Source organism: Salvelinus alpinus, chromosome 29 (assembly GCF_045679555.1).
Source record: "Salvelinus alpinus chromosome 29, SLU_Salpinus.1, whole genome shotgun sequence".
Taxonomy (NCBI): domain Eukaryota; kingdom Metazoa; phylum Chordata; class Actinopteri; order Salmoniformes; family Salmonidae; genus Salvelinus; species Salvelinus alpinus.
The window spans coordinates 4,656,947-4,683,980 of record NC_092114.1 but is presented as its reverse complement, the minus strand read 5'-3'; the positions used below and the strand labels follow the sequence as shown (position 1 = coordinate 4,683,980).

General features: G+C 44.2%; 1 protein-coding gene across 4 annotated transcripts in view; it reads left to right on the top strand.

Annotated features, from left to right (window-relative positions):
• The window catches only part of spire1a (spire-type actin nucleation factor 1a), a 70,354-nt gene that overhangs the window by 7,664 nt on the left and 35,656 nt on the right, over positions 1-27,034 (top strand). For all 4 annotated transcript variants that reach the window (XR_011671659.1, XM_071374378.1, XM_071374379.1 and 1 more), the window contains exons 3-8: positions 2,111-2,341; positions 12,868-12,993; positions 16,912-16,986; positions 17,476-17,640; positions 24,876-24,962; positions 26,551-26,680. Coding sequence is in view for 3 of the 4 variants with exons in the window: in XM_071374378.1 (XP_071230479.1) it covers positions 2,111-2,341; positions 12,868-12,993; positions 16,912-16,986; positions 17,476-17,640; positions 24,876-24,962; positions 26,551-26,680 (814 nt within the window). In the remaining variant the exon portion in view is untranslated. The remainder of the gene's footprint in view (positions 1-2,110; positions 2,342-12,867; positions 12,994-16,911; positions 16,987-17,475; positions 17,641-24,875; positions 24,963-26,550; positions 26,681-27,034) is intronic.

The window sequence follows — 27,034 nt, the reverse complement described above, 5'->3', positions numbered from 1 at the left end:
CTTGTGTGGATCCCTGATCCACTTTCACAGTCCTCTAATGTAATGACCGATGCAGTTTACCAAGACGTTCAGGGTTCTGTCTCTGTGTGTGGTAGACAGACAGTAGTTTAACCTAGTCAGTCTAGTTCAGAAATTACGTTGACATGGTTAAGTGGGATTATGGGGAAGCATCCTATTAGGGTGGTTTCCCAAATGACCTTTGGTGTCCCATGGGGCTCTGTCTAAAGTAGTGCACTATATATAAGGAATAGGGTGCCATAGGGCTCTGGTCTAAAGTAGTGCACTATATATAAGGAATAGGGTTCCATAGGGCTCTGGTCTAAAGTAGTGTACTATATAGGGAATAGGTTTCCATAGGGCTCTGGTCTAAAGTAGTGCACTATATAGGGTTCCATAGGGCTCTAAAGTAGTGCACTATATAGGGTGCCAAATTGTTGACAATCACTGAATTGTTCTGGACTAGAGGGTGGATGGCTTGTTCTGCTGTCATCTAGGGAAATACAGTTCTCCCTCCTAGTTGCATTCATTACAAAACGTTGCCCCTTTCCATGTTGTTCACTTCCCTTTTCAGGTCTCAGAGGACCATTTGGGCTAGGCAATACATTATTGAACTAGTCTACTCCTTCAATTTTAATTTATTGTGGCAAGAACCTATGAAAATATGTTCTGTTAACACAGATTACCTGTTGAGAAACTATCTAGAATTGCAGAGAAACACACAGGACTCTGACATTGCTCGTCGTTTATTTATATTTTCCTTAATTCCTTTATTTTACTTTTTAGATTAGTGTGTATTGTTAGATGCTGCTCTTGGAGCTAGGAACACAAGCACCTGCCTTAACATCTGCTAAATATGTGTATGTGATCAATAACATTTGATTTGATATCGGTCATTCTAGCGGGAGAAGGCTATACAGACTTTACTGACTAGTGAATTGAAACTTTTAAATGAAAAGAAGTAGTTCATTTATGAAGTGGGGATAAAGTAGCTATCTGACAATGAGTCTGTTTATCAGCTGTTTTAACCTGGCCTGTGTTGCCTGTCAATCACCTTCCTGCCTGGTGCCCAGAGAGACACGGATTAGGTTACATAATACTAAAACACTTCTGATATTTAGTTTAGCCATGGAGTGGATTTACAATCCAACACATCTGATAACATAACACATGACCAGGGAACGGCTCACATGACCAAAAACAGGATCCATCTCCTGAGGTGAATCAAAGCCTATTTCAAATTCAATCAATCAAATCGATTTTAAAAAGCCCTTTTTACATACGCAGTTGTCACAAGTGCTTTAGAGATACCAGCCTAAACCCCAAAGAGCGAGCAATGCAGGGATATGTCACGATTAATAGTGTCCAGTATTTATATATTTTTTTACCTGTGAAGTGACATTGAGAATGACATGTTCGTTAGATCACATCTCCTGATTTTAAAGCTTATTTATTTCATAAGAGAAATGACCGCTGCCACACCGCCCAATCAACACCCCTCGGTCCTCCCTTGGTCCGTCCTCCCTCCTTCCCTCGGTCTTTCCTTCCTTTGGTCCTTCAGACAGACGTGCGGTACCCAGCTAGATGAGACACCGCCCTGGCAGCTACTGGACCGTAGCCACCGTCACCCAGCCTCTCCCTGCATGACTGTTTGGGCACATCCCTTCCATAACAACACTTTAACAAGTACTTTTCACCAGAAGGAACACCCCAGTGGAACTAAGTATGTTCTTAGTTTATCCGTTTGTGTGACGTAAGTGGCTGACTTCCAGTCCAATGGAACAGGATTGACTGAACCAACCAATCACAGACTGAGTCACCACATAGACAGATTTGTTATTTGGGTTCAGGAACTATTTTTGTCATGGTTTCATTTGGCCCTGAGGTCATGGAACATTTCATTTGTCTTTCGGTTATTGAGAAGTTGGTAATCATCCTGATCTGGTCCAGGATGTTCGATCTGATACACTATGTAGTTGTCTGGACTGGTCTTCATATGGTGTCATTGGGGAATCCTAATGCTAGTAGGAGTTGGTAGCGGTCCGTAAGAGTTGGTTAGTGTCTACTGGCTCCGTATGTGGGTCAATAACGGCCTGTTGTTTTTGTCCTGTAGGTGATTGAATCTCTGGGAATCATGATCTACAAGGCGTTGGACTACAGCCTGAAGGAGAGCGAGGAGAGAGAGCTCAGTCCGCCTCTGGAACAACTCATCGACGTGATGACCAACATGGCAGAGAAGGAGAGGAACCGTGATCCCTGCCCTGATGAAGGTTACGAGGCCACCGAGGAGGAGGAAGACCCGAACACTGTCTGTAATGTTAAAGGATTCAGAGACATCATCACGGTACGTCCTGTCTCACTATCGACTATAGTTACCTGTAACAGTACTAGTCTGACTGTATCCACTATAGGTACCTGTAACAGTACTAGTCTGACTGTATCCACCATAGGTACCTGTAACAGTACTAGTCTGACTGTATCCACTATAGGTACCTGTAACAGTACTAGTCTGACTGTATCCACTATAGGTACCTGTAACAGTACTAGTCTGACTGTATCCACTATAGTTACCTGTAACAGTACTAGTCTGACTGTATCCACTATAGGTACCTGTAACAGTACTAGTCTGACTGTATCCACTATAGGTACCTGTAACAGTACTAGTCTGACTGTATCCACTATAGTTACCTGTAACTGTACTAGTCTGACTGTATCCACTATAGTTACCTGTAACAGTACTAGTCTGACTGTATCCACTATAGGTACCTGTAACAGTACTAGTCTGACTGTATCCACTATAGGTACCTGTAACAGTACTAGTCTGACTGTATCCACTATAGGTACCTGTAACGGTACTAGTCTGACTGTATCCACTATAGTTACCTGTACTAGTCTGACTGTATCTACTATAGGTACCTGTAACAGTACTAGTCTGACTGTATCCACTATAGTTACCTGTACTAGTCTGACTGTATCCACTATAGTTACCTGTACTAGTCTGACTGTATCCACTATAGTTACCTGTACTAGTCTGACTGTATCCACTATAGTTACCTGTACTAGTCTGACTGTATCACTATAGTTACCTGTACTAGTCTGACTGTATCACTATAGTTACCTGTACTAGTCTGACTGTATCCACTATAGTTACCTGTAACAGTACTAGTCTGACTGTATCCACTATAGTTACCTGTACTAGTCTGACTGTATCCACTATAGTTACCTGTACTAGTCTGACTGTATCCACTATAGGTACCTGTACTAGTCTGACTGTATCCACTATAGGTACCTGTACTAGTCTGACTGTATCCACTATAGGTACCTGTAACAGTACTAGTCTGACTGTATCCACTATAGTTACCTGTAACAGTACTAGTCTGACTGTATCCACTATAGTTACCTGTAACAGTACTAGTCTGACTGTATCCACTATAGGTACCTGTACTAGTCTGACTGTATCCACTATAGGTACCTGTACTAGTCTGACTGTATCCACTATAGTTACCTGTAACAGTACTAGTCTGACTGTATCCACTATAGTTACCTGTAACAGTACTAGTCTGACTGTATCCACTATAGGTACCGGTACTAGTCTGACTGTATCCACTATAGTTACCGGTACTAGTCTGACTGTATCCACTATAGTTACCTGTAACAGTACTAGTCTGACTGTATCCACTATAGTTACCTGTAACAGTACTAGTCTGACTGTATCCACTATAGGTACCTGTAACAGTACTAGTCTGACTGTATCCACTATAGGTACCTGTAACTGTACTAGTCTGACTGTATCCACTATAGTTACCTGTAACAGTACTAGTCTGACTGTATCCACTATAGGTACCTGTAACGGTACTAGTCTGACTGTATCCACTATAGTTACCTGTACTAGTCTGACTGTATCCACTATAGGTACCTGTACTAGTCTGATTGTATCCACTATAGGTACCTGTAACAGTACTAGTCTGACTGTATCCACTATAGTTACCTGTACTAGTCTGACTGTATCCACTATAGGTACCTGTAACAGTACTAGTCTGACTGTATCCACTATAGGTACCTGTAACAGTACTAGTCTGACTATATCCACTATAGGTATCTGTAACAGTACTAGTCTGACTGTATCCACTATAGTTACCTGTAACAGTACTAGTCTGACTGTATCCACTATAGTTACCTGTAACAGTACTAGTCTGACTGTATCCACTATAGGTACCTGTAACAGTACTAGTCTGACTGTATCCACTATAGTTACCTGTAACAGTACTAGTCTGACTGTATCCACTATAGTTACCTGTAACAGTACTAGTCTGACTGTATCCACTATAGTTACCTGTACTAGTCTGATTGTATCCACTATAGGTACCTGTAACAGTACTAGTCTGACTGTATCCACTATAGTTACCTGTAACAGTACTAGTCTGACTGTATCCACTATAGGTACCTTTACTAGTCTGACTGTATCCACTATAGGTACCTGTAACAGTACCAGTCTGACTGTATCCACTATAGGTACCTGTAACAGTACTAGTCTGACTGTATCCACTATAGTTACCTGTACTAGTCTGACTGTATCCACTATAGTTACCTGTACTAGTCTGACTGTATCCACTATAGGTACCTGTACTAGTCTGATTGTATCCACTATAGGTACCTGTAACAGTACTAGTCTGACTGTATCCACTATAGTTACCTGTACTAGTCTGACTGTATCCACTATAGTTACTTGTAACTGTACTAGTCTGACTGTATCCACTATAGTTACCTGTAACAGTACTAGTCTGACTGTATCCACTATAGTTACTTGTAACTGTACTAGTCTGACTGTATCCACTATAGTTACTTGTAACTGTACTAGTCTGACTGTATCCACTATAGTTACCTGTAACAGTACTAGTCTGACTGTATCCACTATAGTTACCTGTAACAGTACTAGTCTGACTGTATCCACTATAGGTACCTGTAACAGTACTAGTCTGACTGTATCCACTATAGGTACCTGTACTAGTCTGACTGTATCCACTATAGTTACCTGTAACAGTACTAGTCTGACTGTATCCACTATAGTTACCTGTAACAGTACTAGTCTGACTGTATCCACTATAGGTACCTGTACTAGTCTGACTGTATCCACTATATGTAGCTGTAACAGTACTAGTCTGACTGTATCCACTATAGTTACCTGTACTAGTCTGACTGTATCCACTATAGTTACCTGTACTAGTCTGACTGTATCCACTATAGTTACCTGTACTAGTCTGACTGTATCCACTATAGTTACCTGTAACAGTACTAGTCTGACTGTATCCACTATAGTTACCTGTAACAGTACTAGTCTGACTGTATCCACTATAGGTACCTGTAACAGTACTAGTCTGACTGTATCCACTATAGGTACCTGTAACAGTACTAGTCTGACTGTATCCACTATAGGTACCTGTACTAGTCTGACTGTATCCACTATAGGTACCTGTACTAGTCTGACTGTATCCACTATAGGTACCTGTACTAGTCTGACTGTATCCACTATAGGTACCTGTACTAGTCTGACTGTATCCACTATAGGTACCTGTACTAGTCTGACTGTATCCACTATAGGTACCTGTACTGGTCTGACTGTATCCACTATAGGTACCTGTAACAGTACTGGTCTGACTGTATCCACTATAGGTACCTGTAACAGTACTAGTCTGACTGTATCCACTATAGTTACCTGTAACAGTACTAGTCTGACTGTATCCACTATAGTTACCTGTACCAGTACTAGTCTGACTGTATCCACTATAGTTACCGGTACTAGTCTGACTGTATCCACTATATGTAGCTGTAACAGTACTAGTCTGACTGTATCCACTATAGTTACCTGTACTAGTCTGACTTTATCCACTATAGTTACCTGTACTAGTCTGACTGTATCCACTATAGTTACCTGTACTAGTCTGACTGTATCCACTATAGTTACCTGTACTAGTCTGACTGTATCCACTATAGTTACCTGTACTAGTCTGACTGTATCCACTATAGTTACCTGTACTAGTCTGACTGTATCCACTATAGGTACCTGTAACAGTACTAGTCTGACTGTATCCACTATAGGTACCTGTAACAGTACTAGTCTGACTGTATCCACTATAGGTACCTGTAACAGTACTAGTCTGACTGTATCCACTATAGGTACCTGTACTAGTCTGACTGTATCCACTATAGGTACCTGTACTAGTCTGACTGTATCCACTATAGGTACCTGTACTAGTCTGACTGTATCCACTATAGGTACCTGTAACAGTACTAGTCTGACTGTATCCACCATAGGTACCTGTAACAGTACTAGTCTGACTGTATCCACTATAGGTACCTGTACTAGTCTGACTGTATCCACTATAGTTACCTGTAACAGTACTAGTCTGACTGTATCCACTATAGGTACCTGTAACAGTACTAGTCTGACTGTATCCACTATAGGTACCTGTAACAGTACTAGTCTGACTGTATCCACTATAGTTACCTGTAACAGTACTAGTCTGACTGTATCCACTATAGTTACCTGTAACAGTACTAGTCTGACTGTATCCACTATAGGTACCTGTACTAGTCTGACTGTATCCACTATAGTTACCTGTAACAGTACTAGTCTGACTGTATCCACTATAGGTACCTGTAACAGTACTAGTCTGACTGTATCCACTATAGGTACCTTTACTAGTCTGACTGTATCCACTATAGTTACCTGTAACAGTACTAGTCTGACTGTATCCACTATAGTTACCTGTAACAGTACTAGTCTGACTGTATCCACCATAGGTACCTGTAACAGTACTAGTCTGACTGTATTCACTATAGGTACCTGTACTAGTCTGACTGTATCCACTATAGTTACCTGTAACAGTACTAGTCTGACTGTATCCACTATAGTTACCTGTAACAGTACTAGTCTGACTGTATCCACTATAGTTACCTGTACTAGTCTGACTGTATCCACTATAGTTACCGGTACTAGTCTGACTGTATCCACTATAGGTACCTGTAACGGTACTAGTCTGACTGTATCCACTATAGTTACCTGTACCGGTACTAGTCTGACTGTATCCACTATAGTTACCGGTACTAGTCTGACTGTATCCACTATAGTTACCGGTACTAGTCTGACTGTATCCACTATAGTTACCGGTACTAGTCTGACTGTATCCACTATAGGTACCTGTACTAGTCTGACTGTATCCACTATAGGTACCTGTACTAGTCTGACTGTATCCACTATAGGTACCTGTACTAGTCTGACTGTATCCACTATAGGTACCTGTACTAGTCTGACTGTATCCACTATAGGTACCTGTACTAGTCTGACTGTATCCACTATAGGTACCTGTACTAGTCTGACTGTATCCACTATAGGTACCTGTACTAGTCTGACTGTATCCACTATAGGTACCTGTAACAGTACTAGTCTGACTGTATCCACTATAGTTACCTGTACCAGTACTAGTCTGGCTGTATCCACTATAGTTACCTGTACTAGTCTGACTGTATCCACTATAGGTACCTGTACTAGTCTGACTGTATCCACTATAGGTACCTGTACTAGTCTGACTGTATCCACTATAGGTACCTGTAACAGTACTAGTCTGACTGTATCCACTATAGGTACCTGTACTAGTCTGACTGTATCCACTATAGTTACCTGTAACAGTACTAGTCTGACTGTATCCACCATAGGTACCTGTAACAGTACTAGTCTGCATGTATCCACTATAGGTACCTGTACTAGTCTGACTGTATCCCCTATAGTTACCTGTAACAGTACTAGTCTGACTGTATCCACTATAGGTACCTGTAACAGTACTAGTCTGACTGTATCCACTATAGGTACCTGTACTAGTCTGACTGTATCCACTATAGTTACCTGTAACAGTACTAGTCTGACTGTATCCACCATAGGTACTTGTAACAGTACTAGTCTGACTGTATCCACTATAGGTACCTGTACTAGTCTGACTGTATCCACTATAGTTACCTGTAACAGTACTAGTCTGACTGTATCCACTATAGGTACCTGTAACAGTACTAGTCTGACTGTATCCACTATAGGTACCTGTACTAGTCTGACTGTATCCACTATAGTTACCTGTAACAGTACTAGTCTGACTGTATCCACTATAGTTACCTGTAACAGTACTAGTCTGACTGTATCCGCTATAGTTACCTGTAACAGTACTAGTCTGACTGTATCCACTATAGTTACCTGTACTAGTCTGACTGTATCCACTATAGTTACCGGTACTAGTCTGACTGTATCCACTATAGGTACCTGTAACGGTACTAGTCTGACTGTATCCACTATAGTTACCTGTACCAGTACTAGTCTGACTGTATCCACTATAGTTACCGGTACTAGTCTGACTGTATCCACTATAGGTACCTGTACTAGTCTGACTGTATCCATTATAGGTACCTGTACTAGTCTGACTGTATCCACTATAGGTACCTGTACTAGTCTGACTGTATCCACTATAGGTACCTGTACTAGTCTGACTGTATCCACTATAGGTACCTGTAACAGTACTAGTCTGACTGTATCCACTATAGGTACCTGTAACAGTACTAGTCTGACTGTATCCACTATAGGTACCTGTAACAGTACTAGTCTGACTGTATCCACTATAGGTACCTGTAACAGTACTAGTCTGACTGTATCCACTATAGGTACCTGTAACAGTACTAGTCTGACTGTATCCTCCATAGGTACCTGTAACAGTACTAGTCTGACTGTATCCACCATAGGTACCTGTAAGAGTACTAGTCTGACTGTATCCACTATAGGTAACAGTACTAGTCTGACTGTATCCACTATAGGTACCTGTACTAGTCTGACTGTATCCACCATAGGTACCTGTAACAGTACTAGTCTGACTGTATCCACCATAGGTACCTGTAACAGTACTAGTCTGACTGTATCCACCATAGGTACCTGTAACAGTACTAGTCTGACTGTATCCACCATAGGTACCTGTAACAGTACTAGTCTGACTGTATCCACTATAGGTACCTGTAACAGTACTAGTCTGACTGTATCCACTATAGGTACCTGTAACAGTACTAGTCTGACTGTATCCACTATAGGTACCTGTAACAGTACTAGTCTGACTGTATCCACTATAGGTACCTGTAACAGTACTAGTCTGACTGTATCCACTATAGGTACCTGTAACAGTACTAGTCTGACTGTATCCACTATAGGTACCTGTAACAGTACTAGTCTGACTGTATCCACTATAGGTACCTGTAACAGTACTAGTCTGACTGTATCCACTATAGGTACCTGTAACAGTACTAGTCTGACTGTATCCACTATAGGTACCTGTAACAGTACTAGTCTGACTGTATCCACTATAGGTACCTGTAACAGTACTAGTCTGACTGTATCCACTATAGGTACCTGTAACAGTACTAGTCTGACTGTATCCACTATAGGTACCTGTAACAGTCTGACTGTATCCACTATAGGTACCTGTACTAGTCTGACTGTATCCACTATAGGTACCTGTACTAGTCTGACTGTATCCACCATAGGTACCTGTAACAGTACTAGTCTGACTGTATCCACCATAGGTACCTGTAACAGTACTAGTCTGACTGTATCCACTATAGGTACCTGTAACAGTACTAGTCTGACTGTATCCACTATAGGTACCTGTAACAGTACTAGTCTGACTGTATCCACTATAGGTACCTGTAACAGTACTAGTCTGACTGTATCCACTATAGGTACCTGTAACAGTACTAGTCTGACTGTATCCACTATAGGTACCTGTAACAGTACTAGTCTGACTGTATCCACTATAGGTACCTGTAACAGTACTAGTCTGACTGTATCCACCATAGGTACCTGTAACAGTACTAGTCTGACTGTATCCACTATAGGTACCTGTACTAGTCTGACTGTATCCACTATAGGTACCTGTACTAGTCTGACTGTATCCACTATAGGTACCTGTAACAGTACTAGTCTGACTGTATCCACTATAGGTACCTGTAACAGTACTAGTCTGACTGTATCCACTATAGGTACCTGTAACAGTACTAGTCTGACTGTATCCACTATAGGTACCTGTAACAGTACTAGTCTGACTGTATCCACTATAGGTACCTGTAACAGTACTAGTCTGACTGTATCCACTATAGGTACCTGTAACAGTACTAGTCTGACTGTATCCACTATAGGTACCTGTAACAGTACTAGTCTGACTGTATCCACCATAGGTACCTGTACTAGTCTGACTGTATCCACTATAGGTACCTGTAACAGTACTAGTCTGACTGTATCCACTATAGGTACCTGTAACAGTACTAGTCTGACTGTATCCACTATAGGTACCTGTAACAGTACTAGTCTGACTGTATCCACTATAGGTACCTGTAACAGTACTAGTCTGACTGTATCCACTATAGGTACCTGTAACAGTACTAGTCTGACTGTATCCACTATAGGTACCTGTAACAGTACTAGTCTGACTGTATCCACTATAGGTACCTGTACTAGTCTGACTGTATCCACTATAGGTACCTGTACTAGTCTGACTGTATCCACTATAGGTACCTGTAACAGTACTAGTCTGACTGTATCCACTATAGGTACATGTAACAGTACTAGTCTGACTGTATCCACCATAGGTACCTGTAACAGTACTAGTCTGACTGTATCCACCATAGGTACCTGTAACAGTACTAGTCTGACTGTATCCACTATAGGTACCTGTACTAGTCTGACTGTATCCACTATAGGTACCTGTAACAGTACTAGTCTGACTGTATCCACTATAGGTACCTGTAACAGTACTAGTCTGACTGTATCCACTATAGGTACCTGTAACAGTACTAGTCTGACTGTATCCACTATAGGTACCTGTAACAGTACTAGTCTGACTGTATCCACTATAGGTACCTGTAACAGTACTAGTCTGACTGTATCCACTATAGGTACCTGTACTAGTCTGACTGTATCCACTATAGGTACCTGTAACAGTACTAGTCTGACTGTATCCACTATAGGTACCTGTAACAGTACTAGTCTGACTGTATCCACTATAGGTACCTGTAACAGTACTAGTCTGACTGTATCCACTATAGGTACCTGTAACAGTACTAGTCTGACTGTATCCACTATAGGTACCTGTAACAGTACTAGTCTGACTGTATCCACTATAGGTACCTGTAACAGTACTAGTCTGACTGTATCCACTATAGGTACCTGTAACAGTACTAGTCTGACTGTATCCACTATAGGTACCTGTAACAGTACTAGTCTGACTGTATCCACTATAGGTACCTGTAACAGTACTAGTCTGACTGTATCCACTATAGGTACCTGTAACAGTACTAGTCTGACTGTATCCACTATAGGTACCTGTAACAGTACTAGTCTGACTGTATCCACTATAGGTACCTGTACTAGTCTGACTGTATCCACTATAGGTACCTGTACTAGTCTGACTGTATCCACTATAGGTACCTGTAACAGTACTAGTCTGACTGTATCCACTATAGGTACCTGTAACAGTACTAGTCTGACTGTATCCACTATAGGTACCTGTAACAGTACTAGTCTGACTGTATCCACCATAGGTACCTGTAACAGTACTAGTCTGACTGTATCCACCATAGGTACCTGTAACAGTACTAGTCTGACTGTATCCACCATAGGTACCTGTAACAGTACTAGTCTGACTGTATCCACCATAGGTACCTGTAACAGTACTAGTCTGACTGTATCCACTATAGGTACCTGTAACAGTACTAGTCTGACTGTATCCACTATAGGTACCTGTAACAGTACTAGTCTGACTGTATCCACTATAGGTACCCGTAACAGTACTAGTCTGACTGTATCCACCATAGGTACCCGTAACAGTACTAGTCTGACTGTATCCACCATAGGTACCCGTAACAGTACTAGTCTGACTGTATCCACTATAGGTACCTGTAACAGTACTAGTCTGACTGTATCCACTATAGGTACCTGTAACAGTACTAGTCTGACTGTATCCACTATAGGTACCTGTAACAGTACTAGTCTGACTGTATCCACTATAGGTACCTGTAACAGTACTAGTCTGACTCATTACAGAAGGAGGGGAACTAATTACTGGCCTGGGTGCCAGTCCATTGTGCTGTCATGCCAAACTGTTTGTTTGGCTTTACAATGAGCAATTTAGTAGGCAAGATCTGGTACCAGGCTATAGGAGGAGACTACAGATCTGGTACCAGGCTATAGGAGGAGACTACAGATCTGGGACCAGGCTATAGGAGGAGACTACAGATCTGGGACCAGGCTATAGGAGGAGACTACAGATCTGGGACCAGGCTATAGGAGGAGACTACAGATCTGGGACCAGGCTATAGGAGGAGACAACAGATCTGGGACCAGGCAATAGGAGGAGACTACAGATCTGGGACCAGGCTATAGGAGGAGACTACAGATCTGGGACCAGGCTATAGGAGGAGACTACAGATCTGGGACCAGGCTATAGGAGGAGACTACGGATCTGGGACCAGGCTATAGGAGGAGACTACGGATCTGGGACCAGGCTATAGGAGGAGACTACAGATCTGGGACCAGCGTATAGGAGGAGACTACGGATCTGGGACCAGGCTATAGGAGGAGACTACGGATCTGGGACCAGGCTATAGGAGGAGACTACGGATCTGGGACCAGCCTATAGGAGGAGAGCCCGTTCCTCCCCAGGGAACATCATCCATCAACAACCTCTCTCCGTCACACTCTGTTCTGGGCTGTGTTCTCAAGCTCCTTCCTCTAATGATCTGTGTATACATTAAATTATCAGTGTATGACTTTGTCCTTCCTCATTCTCCCAGCTGTGTACGTCCCACCTGCCCAGCCCCTCTGATGCCCCGAACCACTACCAGGCTGTGTGTCGGGCGCTCTACGCCGAGACCAGAGAGCTACGCACCTTCCTAGAGAAGATCAGGAGTGCCAAAGAGGTGAGCCTCCTGACACGTTTATTCACCCAATCACTAAAGAGGTGAGGCTCCTGACACGTTTATTCACCCAATCACTAAAGAGGTGAGGCTCCTGACACGTTTATTCACCCAATCACTAAAGAGGTGAGGCTCCTGACACGTTTATTCACCCAATCACTAAAGAGGTGAGCCTCCTGACACGTTTATTCACCCAATCACTAAAGAGGTGAGGCTCCTGACACGTTTATTCACCCAATCACTAAAGAGGTGAGCCTCCTGACACGTTTATTCACCCAATCACTAAAGAGGTGAGGCTCCTGACACGTTTATTCACCCAATCACTAAAGAGGTGAGGCTCCTGACACGTTTATTCACCCAATCACTAAAGAGGTGAGGCTCCTGACACGTTTATTCACCCAATCACTAAAGAGGTGAGGCTCCTGACACGTTTATTCACCCAATCACTAAAGAGGTGAGGCTCCTGACACGTTTATTCACCCAATCACTAAAGAGGTGAGGCTCCTGACACGTTTATTCACCCAATCACTAAAGAGGTGAGGCTCCTGACACGTTTATTCACTAAAGAGGTGAGGCTCCTGACTCAGCAGCAGCTGATCAGTTTGACATAACGTGTGTTGGAGAGGCCCCTGACTCAGCTGATCAGTTTGACATAATGTGTGTTGGAGAGGCCCGGAGTCTGATCAACAGCTCTACCAGTAGAAGTGTTTAAATGATCAATTAGCTAGAATGATCAATTAGCTAGAAGGATCAATTAGCTAGAATGATCCCGTGTTCTGCAGACCTGCTCAGAATATGAGGATCTGAACCATGGCATGGCACATCTCCAAAAGGAGACCCAGCTGCTTGGTGTTGTCAGTTTATCCATATTCAGAAAGCACCGTCCAGGCTTCAGCCTATTCAGAAGGGTTCCTGGACCTAATTCATTAGCCTACTTACTGCTAGACCAGTAACACTAATTCACTCAGTCAGGAGATTAATGATTTACTTCACAGTTTCAACAGATTAATGATTCACAAGGGAGCGTTTCAACGGGGTCGAGTCCACCGCACAGTGAGCAGCCAGTCAGAGGGAAGCCCCAGGCGTGATGGGATGACAGCAGGGGACTGACTGGTTTAACTGGGTCAGTGAGGCAAAGGACACTGGGAGGTCTCCGTGCTGTATCTAAATAGTCTACAGTGGCTTCCTCTCCTTCCCCACACCATTTATAACCTGGCTGCTCTGACTGCAGCAGGATTAAGCTACTACGGTCTCCTCCTTTACCTTACATCGCTTCCCCTCTCTCGCTCTCCCTCACTCCTACCACCATGCCTTACCTTCCCTCTCTCTCTCCTACCACCATCCCTTACCTCCTTTCCCTCTCTCTCTCTCTCTCCTACCACCAGCCCTTACCTCCTTTCCCTTTCTCTCTCTCCTACCACCATCCCTTACCTCCTTTCTCTCTCTCTCTCTCTCTCTCCTACCACCATCCCTTACCTCCTTTCCCTCACTCACTCCTACCACCTCTCCCTCCCTCACTCCTACCACCTCTCCCTCCCTTACTCCTACCACCATCCTGTACCTCCCTATTTAACAGATGTTACTCCAGGTGTAGTGGAAGCCCCTAGCTCCAACAGTGCAGTAATATATCTAACAATAAACAGAAATACACACATCTAAAAACAAAAATAATGGAATTAATAAATGTTAGCACGAGTGATGTCAAAGTGTGTGTGTGTACACTACTTGTCAAAAGTTTAAGAACACCTACTCATTTAAGATTTTTGTTATTTGTACTATTTTCTACATTTCTACATAAATATAATAACACTTTTTTGGTTACTACATGATTCCATATGTGTTATTTCATAGTTTTGATGTCTTCACTATTATTCTACAATGTAGAAAATAGTAAAAATCTGAGTTTGAGTGTCTAGTATATCTTAAGAATACTTGCATAGAATAGTATTTACAGCAATAGTTGAATAGGATGGATTTCACTAGAATACAGTACATACTACTTCCACATTTTGTTACGTTACAGACTTATTCTACAACTGATAAAACATTAAAAAAAATCAGTGTACACACAATACCCCTTAATGACAGAACACTTATTACATTTACATACATACTACTTCAGACGGTTTAACTCAGTTCATTGTTGAAGCGCCTTTGGCAGAGATTACAGCCTCTATTCTTATTGGGTATGATGCTACAAGCTTGGCACACCTGTATTTGGGGAGTTTCTCCCATTGTTCTCTGCGTTCAAGTCTGCTGCTACCTCAACGGCTAGGAGGTATCACTTCTTTAGTGAATAAGAGTTCAAAGTTCATACCAAGTTGTCATACTTTGAGCTCACGCTGAAGTTGGCTTAGTTCTGTAGTTTGATATTAGCCCTTAACGTCTGGACCATTGTCCTCGGGAACACAAATGTTACATTTTCGTAAAGGGCTTATGTAGTAGGGGAGAGAGGGGTGTGTTTCATAGTTCACAACCAATGTTCTTTCACTTGGGCGGGGCCACTGAGTGAACAGAGTTTACCTTATGGAAACAATTCTCTCAATTAGAAGCTAAAATTACATTTCAATTTTTCACAAATAGTTTCATATTTATACATTTAAATTGCACAACAATTCCATGTGAATCTCATAACTAGAATGTGTAGATTTTCCCAGATACAGTTTGTCGTCCTATCATCAGTAATCATGTCTCAGATGACAACTGATCTGATATCATAATCTTTAAGTATTTTCAACTTTTGATGTTTTCAGACTCTCTGTTAACAAAGGGCTTTCCAATAGTCACTCTGTAGAGTATAGAGAGAGAGATAAGGGGGAAAGGTATTTATGGGGGTCATAAACCCCACCAACAGGCCAACGTCACGACAACAGGTACTTCCTTTCTTAGTTTCTGCCTGTAGGAAGAGAGGGACGGAATGGAGGCGTGATCTGATTTGCAGAAGGGGGGGTGGGGGAGGGCCTGTTAGTCGTTCCGAAAGGGCGAGAAGCAATTAAGTTTTTGATGCGCGAGTAGCGCAGGCAATGTGTTAGTAAAACTTTGGTAGCGTATTATTCAGATGAGCTTTTTTAACGTCCCCAGCTACGAGAAATGTGGCCTCAGGATATGCGGTTTCCAGTTTGAACAAAATCTAGTGTGTGTTTCCTTGAGCGCCTTCGTGGTATCGGCTTCAGGAAGAATATACACGGCTATGACGGTGACCGAAGAGAACTCTCTTGGGAGGTAATGCGGTCGGCATTTGATGGAGGTATTCTGGGTTGGTTAAACAAAAGGACTTGAGTTTGTGTTCGCTACCACAATCGCACCATGAGTAGTTAACCATGACGTACACCATTACCTTTTTCCCAGAGTTCTTTAATCCTGTCTCCACAGTATACTGAAAACCCAGCTGGCTGTGTAGACTGGGACAGTATATCCTGAGAGAGCCAGCTGGCTGTGTAGACTGGGACAGTATATCCTGAGAGAGCCAGCTGGCTGTGTAGACTGGGACAGTATATCCTGAGAGAGCCAGCTGGCTGTGTAGACTGGGACAGTATATCCTGAGAGAGCCAGCTGGCTGTGTAGACTGGGACAGTATATCCTGAGAGAGCCAGTGGGGCTCTGCTGTGACCACCAGTAGTGTAGTGAGGAGCTGGCAGACATTTTAAAAGGCATCATTAGTTCCACATTGCTTTATCCCCACTGAGAAGTTCAATGTGGACTGTCTGATTGAACAAGACCTATATCTGACATCCTCATCACATGAAAACATATTGATTGAGATGTGTGCCAGACATACAACGGGTAAGTAACACTGCCCATGATCTTCTAGTGTTGACCCAGAGCCCTAGTGCGTAGCAACACAGCAAAATACCTCCCAGAGTGTATTAAACATATAACCTCTCACGCTCTCCATTCCTGTCTTCCCCCTGTACCTTGTAGAACCTGCGGCGGATGGAGCGAGACACTGGAGAGGAACCAATCAGAGATGTCAACGAGCTACAGAATGCTGACTGGGTAAGAGGAACCTAGTGTAGCGGGGGCGGGAAACGGAAGTTAGCTTGAAAATACTGTATCCCTGAAAACCAGAAAAATCCGCTTTCTGACGACACTGCGGACGGTGTGGTAAGAAAAACCATAATTCTCTTATCGCTCAACACAGGAACAGGTCTGATACTTGGCACCTAGATGTGCTCAACACAGGAACAGGTCTGATACTTGGCACCTAGATGTGCTCAACACAGGAACAGGTCTGATACTTGGCACCTAGATGTGCTCAACACAGGAACAGGTCTGATACTTGGCACCTAGATGTGCTCAACACAGGAACAGGTCTGATACTTGACACTATTGTCTGTGGTTGGGGTCAATTTCAATTCAGGAAGTACACTGAAAGTTGCATTCCAATTCTCTAAAATGTGGAATTTAAATTTGGTTTACTTTCTGAATTGACTAGAATTAGAAATGAAATGAACCCCAACCCTGCTATTGTCCTGTGTCCCTCAGGCGAGGTTCTGGATGCAGGTGATGGGTGACCTGCGTAACGGGGTCAAGCTGAAGAAGGTCCAGGAGAGACAGTACAGCCCTCTACCTATAGAGTTCCAGCTCACGCCTTACGAGATGCTGATGGATGACATCCGCTTCAAACGATACAAACTACGGAACGTCATGGTGAGGGACTTAAACACTAAAATAACACATCCTAGATCTGAATGAAATATTCTTATTAAATACTTTTTTCTTTACATAGTTGAATGTGCTGACAACAAAATCACACAAATTATCAATGGAAATCAAATTTATCAACCCATGGAGGTCTGGATTTGGAGTCACACTCAAAATTAAAGTGGAAAACCACACTACAGGCTGATCCAACTTTGATGTAATGTCCTTAAAACAAGTCAAAATGAGGCTCAGTAGTGTGTGTGGCCTCCACGTGCCTGTATGACCTCCCTACAACGCCTGGGCATGCTCCTGATGAGGTGGCGGATGGTCTCCTGAGGGATCTCCTCCCAGACCTGGACTAAAGCATCCGCCAACTCCTGGACAGTCTGTGGTGCAACGTGGCGTTGGTGGATGGAGAGAGACATGATGTCCCAGATGTGCTCAATTGGATTCAGGTCTGGGGAACGGGCGGGCCAGTCCATAGCATCAATGCCTTCCTCTTGCAGGACCTGCTGACACACTCCAGCCACATGAGGTCTAGCATTGTCTTGCATTAGGAGGAACCCAGGGCCAACCGCACCAGCATATGGTCTCACAAGCGGTCTGAGGATCTCATCTCGGTACCTAATGGCAGTCAGGCTACCTCTGGCGAGCACATGGAGGGCTGTGCGGCACCCCCAAAAAATGCCACCCCACACCATGACTGACCCACCGCCAAAACCGGTCATGCTGGAGGATGTTGCAGGCAGCAGAACGTTCTCCACGGCGTCTCCAGACTCTGTCACGTCTGTCACATGTGCTCAGTGTGAACCTGCTTTCATCTGTGAAGAGCACAGGGCGCCAGTGGCGAATTTGCCAATCTTGGTGTTCTCTGGCAAATGCCAAACGTTCTGCACGGTGTTGGGCTGTAAGCACAACCCCCACCTGTGGACGTCGGGCCCTCATACCACCCTCATGGAGTCTGTTTCTGACCGTTTGAGCAGACACATGCACATTTGTGGCCTGCTGGAGGTCATTTTGCAGGGCTCTGGCAGTGCTCCTCCTGATCCTCCTTGCACAAAGGCGGAGGTAGCGGTCCTGCTGCTGGGTTGTTGCCCTCCTACGGCCTCCTCCACGTCTCCTGATGTACTGGCCTGTCTCCTGGTGGCGCCTCCATGCTCTGGACACTACGCTGACAGACACAGCAAACCTTCTTGCCACAGCTCGCATTGATGTGCCATCCTGGATGAGCTGCACTACCTGAGCCACTTGTGTGGGTTGTAAACTCCGTCTCATGCTACCACTAGAGTGAAAGCACCGCCAGCATTCAAAAGTGACCAAAACATCAGCCAGCATTCAAAAGTGACCAAAACATCAGCCAGGAAGCATAGGAACTGAGAAGTGGTCTGTGGTCACCACCTGCAGAACCACTCCTTTATTGGGGGTGTCTTGCTAATTGCCTATAATTTCCACCTGTTGTCTATTCCATTTGCACAACAGCATGTGAAATTTATTGTCAATCAGTGTTGCTTCCTAAGGGGACAGTTTGATTTCACAGAAGTGTGATTGACTTGGAGTTACATTGTGTTTATTTTTTTGAGCAGTGTACCTTCCTCCTATAACCATTACCTTCTGGTGTAGACCCTCCACTATATACCTTCCTCCTATAACCATTACCTTCTGGTGTAGACCCTCCACTATATACCTTCCTCCTATAACCATTACCTTCTGGTGTAGACCCTCCACTATATACCTTCCTCCTATAACCATTACCTTCTGGTGTAGACCCTCCACTATATACCTTCCTCCTATAACCATTACCTTCTGGTGTAGACCCTCCACTATATACCTTCCTCCTATAACCATTACCTTCTGGTCTAGACCCTCCACTATATACCTTCCTCCTATAACCATTACCTTCTGGTCTAGACCCTCCACTATATACCTTCCTCCTATAACCATTACCTTCTGGTGTAGACCCTCCACTATATACCTTCCTCCTATAACCATTACCTTCTGGTGTAAACCCTCCACTATATACCTTCCTCCTATAACCATTACCTTCTGGTGTAGACCCTCCACTATATACCTTCCTCCTATAACCATTACCTTCTGGTGTAGACCCTCCACTATATACCTTCCTCCTATAACCATTACCTTCTGGTGTAAACCCTCCACTATATACCTTCCTCCTCCTATAACCATTACCTTCTGGTGTAGACCCTCCACTATATACCTTCCTCCTATAACCATTACCTTCTGGTGTAGACCCTCCACTATATACCTTCCTCCTATAACCCTTAACTTCTGGTGTAGACCCTCCACTATATACCTTCCTCCTATAACCATTACCTTCTGGTGTAGACCCTCCACTATATACCTTCCTCCTATAACCATTACCTTCTGGTGTAGACCCTCCACTATATACCTTCCTCCTATAACCATTACCTTCTGGTGTAGACCCTCCACTATATACCTTCCTCCTATAACCATTAACTAGTGGTCTAGACCCTCCACTATATACCTTCCTCCTATAACCCTTATCTTCTGGTGTAGACCCTCCACTATATACCTTCCTCCTATAACCCTTACCTTCTGGTGTAGACCCTCCACTATATACCTTCCTCCTATAACCCTTAACTTCTGGTGTAGACCCTCCACTATATACCTTCCTCCTATAACCCTTAACTTCTGGTGTAGACCCTCCACTATATACCTTCCTCCTATAACCATTACCTTCTGGTGTAGACCCTCCACTATATACCTTCCTCCTATAACCATTACCTTCTGGTCTAGACCCTCCACTATATACCTTCCTCCTATAACCATTACCTTCTGGTCTAGACCCTCCACTATATACCTTCCTCCTATAACCATTACCTTCTGGTGTAGACCCTCCACTATATACCTTCCTCCTATAACCATTACCTTCTGGTGTAAACCCTCCACTATATACCTTCCTCCTATAACCATTACCTTCTGGTGTAGACCCTCCACTATATACCTTCCTCCTATAACCATTACCTTCTGGTGTAGACCCTCCACTGTATACCTTCCTCCTCCTATACCCATTAACTTCTGGTGTCGACCCTCCACTATATACCTTCCTCCTCCTATAACCATTACCTTCTGGTGTAGACCCTCCACTATATACCTTCCTCCTATAACCATTACCTTCTGGTGTAGACCCTCCACTATATACCTTCCTCCTATAACCCTTAACTTCTGGTGTAGACCCTCCACTATATACCTTCCTCCTATAACCATTACCTTCTGGTGTAGACCCTCCACTATATACCTTCCTCCTATAACCATTACCTTCTGGTGTAGACCCTCCACTATATACCTTCCTCCTATAACCATTACCTTCTGGTGTAGACCCTCCACTATATACCTTCCTCCTATAACCATTAACTAGTGGTCTAGACCCTCCACTATATACCTTCCTCCTATAACCCTTATCTTCTGGTGTAGACCCTCCACTATATACCTTCCTCCTATAACCCTTACCTTCTGGTGTAGACCCTCCACTATATACCTTCCTCCTATAACCCTTAACTTCTGGTGTAGACCCTCCACTATATACCTTCCTCCTATAACCCTTAACTTCTGGTGTAGACCCTCCACTATATACCTTCCTCCTATAACCCTTATCTTCTGGTGTAGACCCTCCACTATATACCTTCCTCCTATAACCCTTATCTTCTGGTGTAGACCCTCCACTATATACCTTCCTCCTATAACCCTTATCTTCTGGTGTAGACCCTCCACTATATACCTTCCTCCTATAACCCTTACCTTCTGGTGTAGACCCTCCACTATATTCCTTCCTCCTATAACCATTACCTTCTGGTCTAGACCCTCCACTATATACCTTCCTCCTATAACCCTTACCTTCTGGTGTAGACCCTCCACTATATACCTTCCTCCTATAACCCTTACCTTCTGGTGTAGACCCTCCACTATATACCTTCCTCCTATAACCCTTAACTTCTGGTGTAGACCCTCCACTATATTCCTTCCTCCTATAACCATTACCTTCTGGTCTAGACCCTCCACTATATACCTTCCTCCTATAACCCTTAACTTCTGGTGTAGACCCTCCACTATATACCTTCCTCCTATAACCCTTAACTTCTGGTGTAGACCCTCCACTATATACCTTCCTCCTATAACCCTTATCTTCTGGTGTAGACCCTCCACTATATACCTTCCTCCTATAACCCTTATCTTCTGGTGTAGACCCTCCACTATATACCTTCCTCCTATAACCCTTATCTTCTGGTGTAGACCCTCCACTATATACCTTCCTCCTATAACCCTTACCTTCTGGTGTAGACCCTCCACTATATTCCTTCCTCCTATAACCATTACCTTCTGGTCTAGACCCTCCACTATATACCTTCCTCCTATAACCCTTACCTTCTGGTGTAGACCCTCCACTATATACCTTCCTCCTATAACCCTTACCTTCTGGTGTAGACCCTCTGGACTCCATCAGTTACATGAATAAGTATATTTTCCTATTCTCAGAACCCAACCGTATTAAAGGACTCAACTTTAGTGTTTGGTCACACACTCCTAGAACGCAATGATCACATCAAACTTTTTGGATGTGTTTGCTGTTTTGATAGTTTCAGATTACTTTCTGCTCAATAGAAATGGATGGTAAATAATGTATTGTCACTTTTCTTGTAAATAACAATAGAATATGTTTCGTAACACTTGTCCGTTCATGTGGATTCTACCATGATTACGGATAGTCCTGAATAATGAGTGAGACAGATGTACAAATGATACCCTCAAGACATGCTAACCTCTCTCCATTACAATAACAGGGGACGTTAGCATGTGTGTGTGTACTCAAATCAAATTTCAAATGTATTTATATATTTTATATAGCCCTTCGTACATCAGCTAATATCTCGAAGTGCTGTACAGAAACCCAGCCTAAAACCCCAAACAGCAAGCAATGCAGGTGTAGAAGCACGGTGGCTAGGAAAAACTCCCTAGAAAGGCCAAAACCTAGGAAGAAACCTAGAGAGGAACCAGGCTATGAGGGGTGGCCGGGTGGAGATTATAACAGAACATGGCCAAGATGTTCAAATGTTCATAAATGACCAGCATGGTCAAATAATAATAATCACAGAAGTTAACGAGGGTGTAGCAAGTCAGCACCTCAGGAGTAAATGTCAGTTGGCTTTTCATAGCCGATCATTAAGAGTATCTCTACCGCTCCTGCGGTCTCTAGAGAGTTGAAAACAGCAGGTCTGGGACAGGTAGAACGTCCGGTGGACAGGTCAGGGTTCCATAGCCGCAGGCAGAACAGTTGAAACTGGATCAGCAGTAAGGCCAGGTGGACTGGAGACAGCAAGGAGTCATCATGCCCGGTAGTCCTGACGCATGGTCCTAGGGCTCAGGTCCTCAGAGAGAGAGAGAGAGAGAGAGAGAGAGAGAGAGAGAAAGAAAGAAAGAAGGAGAAAATTAAAGAGGGCATACTTAAATTCACACAGGACACCGGATAAGACAGGAGAAGTACTCCAGATATAACAAACTGACCCTAGCCCCCCGACACATAAACTACTGCAGCATAAATACTGGAGGCTGAGACAGGAGGGGTCAGGAGACACTGTGGCCCCATTCAATGATACCCCTGGACAGGGCCAAACAGGAAGGATATAACCCCACCCACTTTGCCAAAGCACAGCCCCCACACCACTAGAGGGATACCTTCAACCACCAACTTACAAGGCCGAGTATAGCCCACAAAGGTCTCTGCCACGGCACAAACCAAGGGGGCGCGCCAACCCAGACAGGAAGATCACGTCAGTGACTCAACCCACTCAAGTGACGCACCCCTCCTCGGGACGGCATGAAAGCGCGCCAGTGACTCAGCCCCTGTAATAGGGTTAGAGGCAGAGAATCCCAGTGGACAGAGGGGAACCGGCCAGGCAGAGACAGCAAGGGCGGTTCGTTGCTCCAGAGCCTTTCCGTTCACCTTCACACTCCTAGGCCAGACTACACTCAATCATATGACCTACTGAAGAGATGAGTCTTCAGTAAAGACTTAAAGATTGAGACCGAGTCTGCGTCTCTCACATGGGTAGGCAGACCATTCCATAAAAATTGAGATCTATAGGAGAAAGCCCTGCCTCCAGCTGTTTGCTTAGAAATTCCAGGGACAATTAGGAGGCCTGCGTCTTGTGACCGTAGCGTACGTGTAGGTATGTACGGCAGGACCAACTCGGAAAAGATAGGTAGGAGCAAGCCCATGTAATGCTTTGTAGGTTAACAGTAAAACCTTGAAATCAGCCCTTGCCTTAACAGGAAGCCAGTGTAGGGAAGCTAGCACTGGAGTAATATGATCAAATTTTTTGGTTCTAGTCAGGATTCTAGTGCAAAATACGGCTGCTAACTGAAGTTTATTTAGTGCTTTATCCGGGTAGCCGGAAAGTAGAGCATTGCAGTAGTCTAACCTAGAAGTAACAAAAGCATGGATTAATTTTTCTGCATCATTTTTGGACAGAAAATTTCTGATTTTTGCAATGTTACGTAGATGAAAAAAAGCTGTCCTTGAAACAGTCTTGATATGTTCGTCAAAAGAGAGATCAGGGTCCAGAGTAACGCCGAGGTCCTTCACAGTTTTATTTGAGATGACTTTACAACCATCAAGATTAATTGTAAGATTTAACAGAAGATCTCTTCGTGTCTTGGGACCTAGAACAAGCATCTCTGTTTTGTCCGAGTTTAAAAGTAGAACGTTTTCAGCCAGTACTCACTACCTCTCCTGTTAATAACAGGGGACGTTAGCATGTGTGTGTTTACTCACTACCTCTCCTGTTAATAACAGGGGACGTTAGCGTGTGTGTGTTTACTCACTACCTCTCCCGTTAATAACAGGGGACGTTAGCGTGTGTGTGTTTACTCACTACCTCTCCCGTTAATAACAGGGGACGTTAGCGTGTGTGTGTTTACTCACTACCTCTCCTGTTAATAACAGGGGACATTAGCGTGTGTGTGTTTACTCACTACCTCTCCTGTTAATAACAGGGGACATTAGCGTGTGTGTGTTTACTCACTACCTCTCCTGTTAATAACAGGGGACGTTAGCGTGTGTGTGTTTACTCACTACCTCTCCTGTTAATAACAGGGGACGTTAGCATGTGTGTGTTTACTCACTACCTCTCCTGTTAATAACAGGGGACGTTAGCGTGTGTGTGTTTACTCACTACCTCTCCTGTTCTGATGTGTTGTTACTCCAGCTGAATGGAGACATCCCTCCCAGGTTAAAGAAGAGTGCTCATGAGGTCATCCTGGACTTCATCCGCTCCAGACCACCTCTCAACCCTGTGAGTACTGACCTAGTCTCTCAACCCTGTGAGTCCTGACCTAGTCTCTCAACCCTGTGAGTACTGACCTAGTCTCTCAACCCTGTGAGTACTGACCTAGTCTCTGACCTAGTCTCTCAACCCTGTGAGTCCTGACCTAGTCTCTCAACCCTGGGAGTGCTGACCTAGTCTCTCAACCCTGGGAGTCCTGACCTAGTCTCTCAACCCTGGGAGTCCTGACCTAGTCTCTCAACCCTGGGAGTCCTGACCTAGTCTCTGACCTAGTCTCTCAACCCTGGGAGTGCTGACCTAGTCTCTGACCTAGTCTCTCAACCCTGTGAGTACTGACCTAGTCTCTCAACCCTGTGAGTACTGACCTAGTCTCTGACCACCTCTCAACCCTGGGAGTCCTGACCTAGTCTCTCAACCCTGGGAGTGCTGTTCAATGATGTATATTATAAACAATATGAAATGTGAAAACGTGCATGTCTATGCTGCAGACCTATTTCACATTGTTAACATGGTCGCGATTTTAAATCGTCTAGTGCGTCAGACCCAGCTGCTGTTCTACGACAGACATGATGGGGATGAATTCTGACACACAGCTGCTGTTCTACGACAGACATGATGGGGATGAATTCTGACACACAGCTGCTGTTCTACGACAGACATGATGGGGATGAATTCTGACGGACACAGCTGCTGTTCTACGACAGACATGATGGGGATGAATTCTGACGGACCCAGCTGCTGTTCTACGACAGACATGATGGGGATGAATTCTGACGGACCCAGCTGCTGTTCTACGACAGACACGATGGGGATGAATTCTGACAGACACAGCTGCTGTTCTACGATAGACATGATGGGGATGAATTCTGACGGACCCGGCTGCTGTTCTACGACAGACATGATGGGGATGAATTCTGACAGACACAGCTGCTGTTCTACGACAGACACGATGGGGATGAATTCTGACGGACCCGGCTGCTGTTCTACGACAGACATGATGGGGATGAATTCTGACGGACCCAGCTGCTGTTCTACGACAGACACGATGGGGATGAATTCTGACGGACCCGGCTGCTGTTCTACGACAGACATGATGGGGATGAATTCTGACGGACCCAGCTGCTATTCTACGACAGACACGATGGGGATGAATTCTGACGGACCCGGCTGCTGTTCTACGACAGACATGATGGGGATGAATTCTGACGGACCCAGCTGCTGTTCTACGACAGACACGATGGGGATGAATTCTGACGGACCCGGCTGCTGTTCTACGACAGACATGATGGGGATGAATTCTGACGGACACAGCTGCTGTTCTACGACAGACTTGATGGGGAGGAGGATGAATTGAAAAGATGGTGTGTCTGGCAGCCTCCTATTGCTACGACTGAGAGGACAGTTGTACACGCTAGACTGTAATTATTGCCCTTACTGTGACGCCTTCTTGCTCCTAAGGGGATGAATCCAGTTTTGTTGACTTGAAAGGAAGGGCAGCTGCTTCAGTATGTTGCTTCAGTACGTGTTTTATTGTGGATGGTTGATGAGCTGTCTCTGCTGCACAGAATTCATTATCTGCTTGTCTGTCTACTTGTAGGTTACTGCTAGGAAGTTGAAGCCTCACCCTGCGTGGCCGCAGACCCTCCATGAGCGTCTCTTAGAGGGCATCAAACAGGAGAGGAAGCTACGGCCTGTATCACCTGACATGATCCGACGCAACCGCCTGGGTGAGCAGGACACACGCGCTCGGACGCAGCCGGGACGCGGCTCGGTGTTACGCAAAAGTTGACCCTCGCTCCATTTCATACCCACATATGACACATTATTATATTAGTGTCACAGATTATAATTTTTATTATGTTAGCAGGCTTAGTCTCATAATACTCGATACCAAAACGATACCACGGCAAGAAAAGAAGGCATATTAGCCAAAGTCACAGAATGTCACTTGATCCAGAGGCCTGCTCGCTGAAGTGTTTTAGGGAGTGTTTGACAGTGATGAGGGGTGATTGTTTGACTTCGGACCAATTACGCAATGAGGCAATGATCGTTGAGATCCTGGTTGAAGCCAGCAGAGGTGT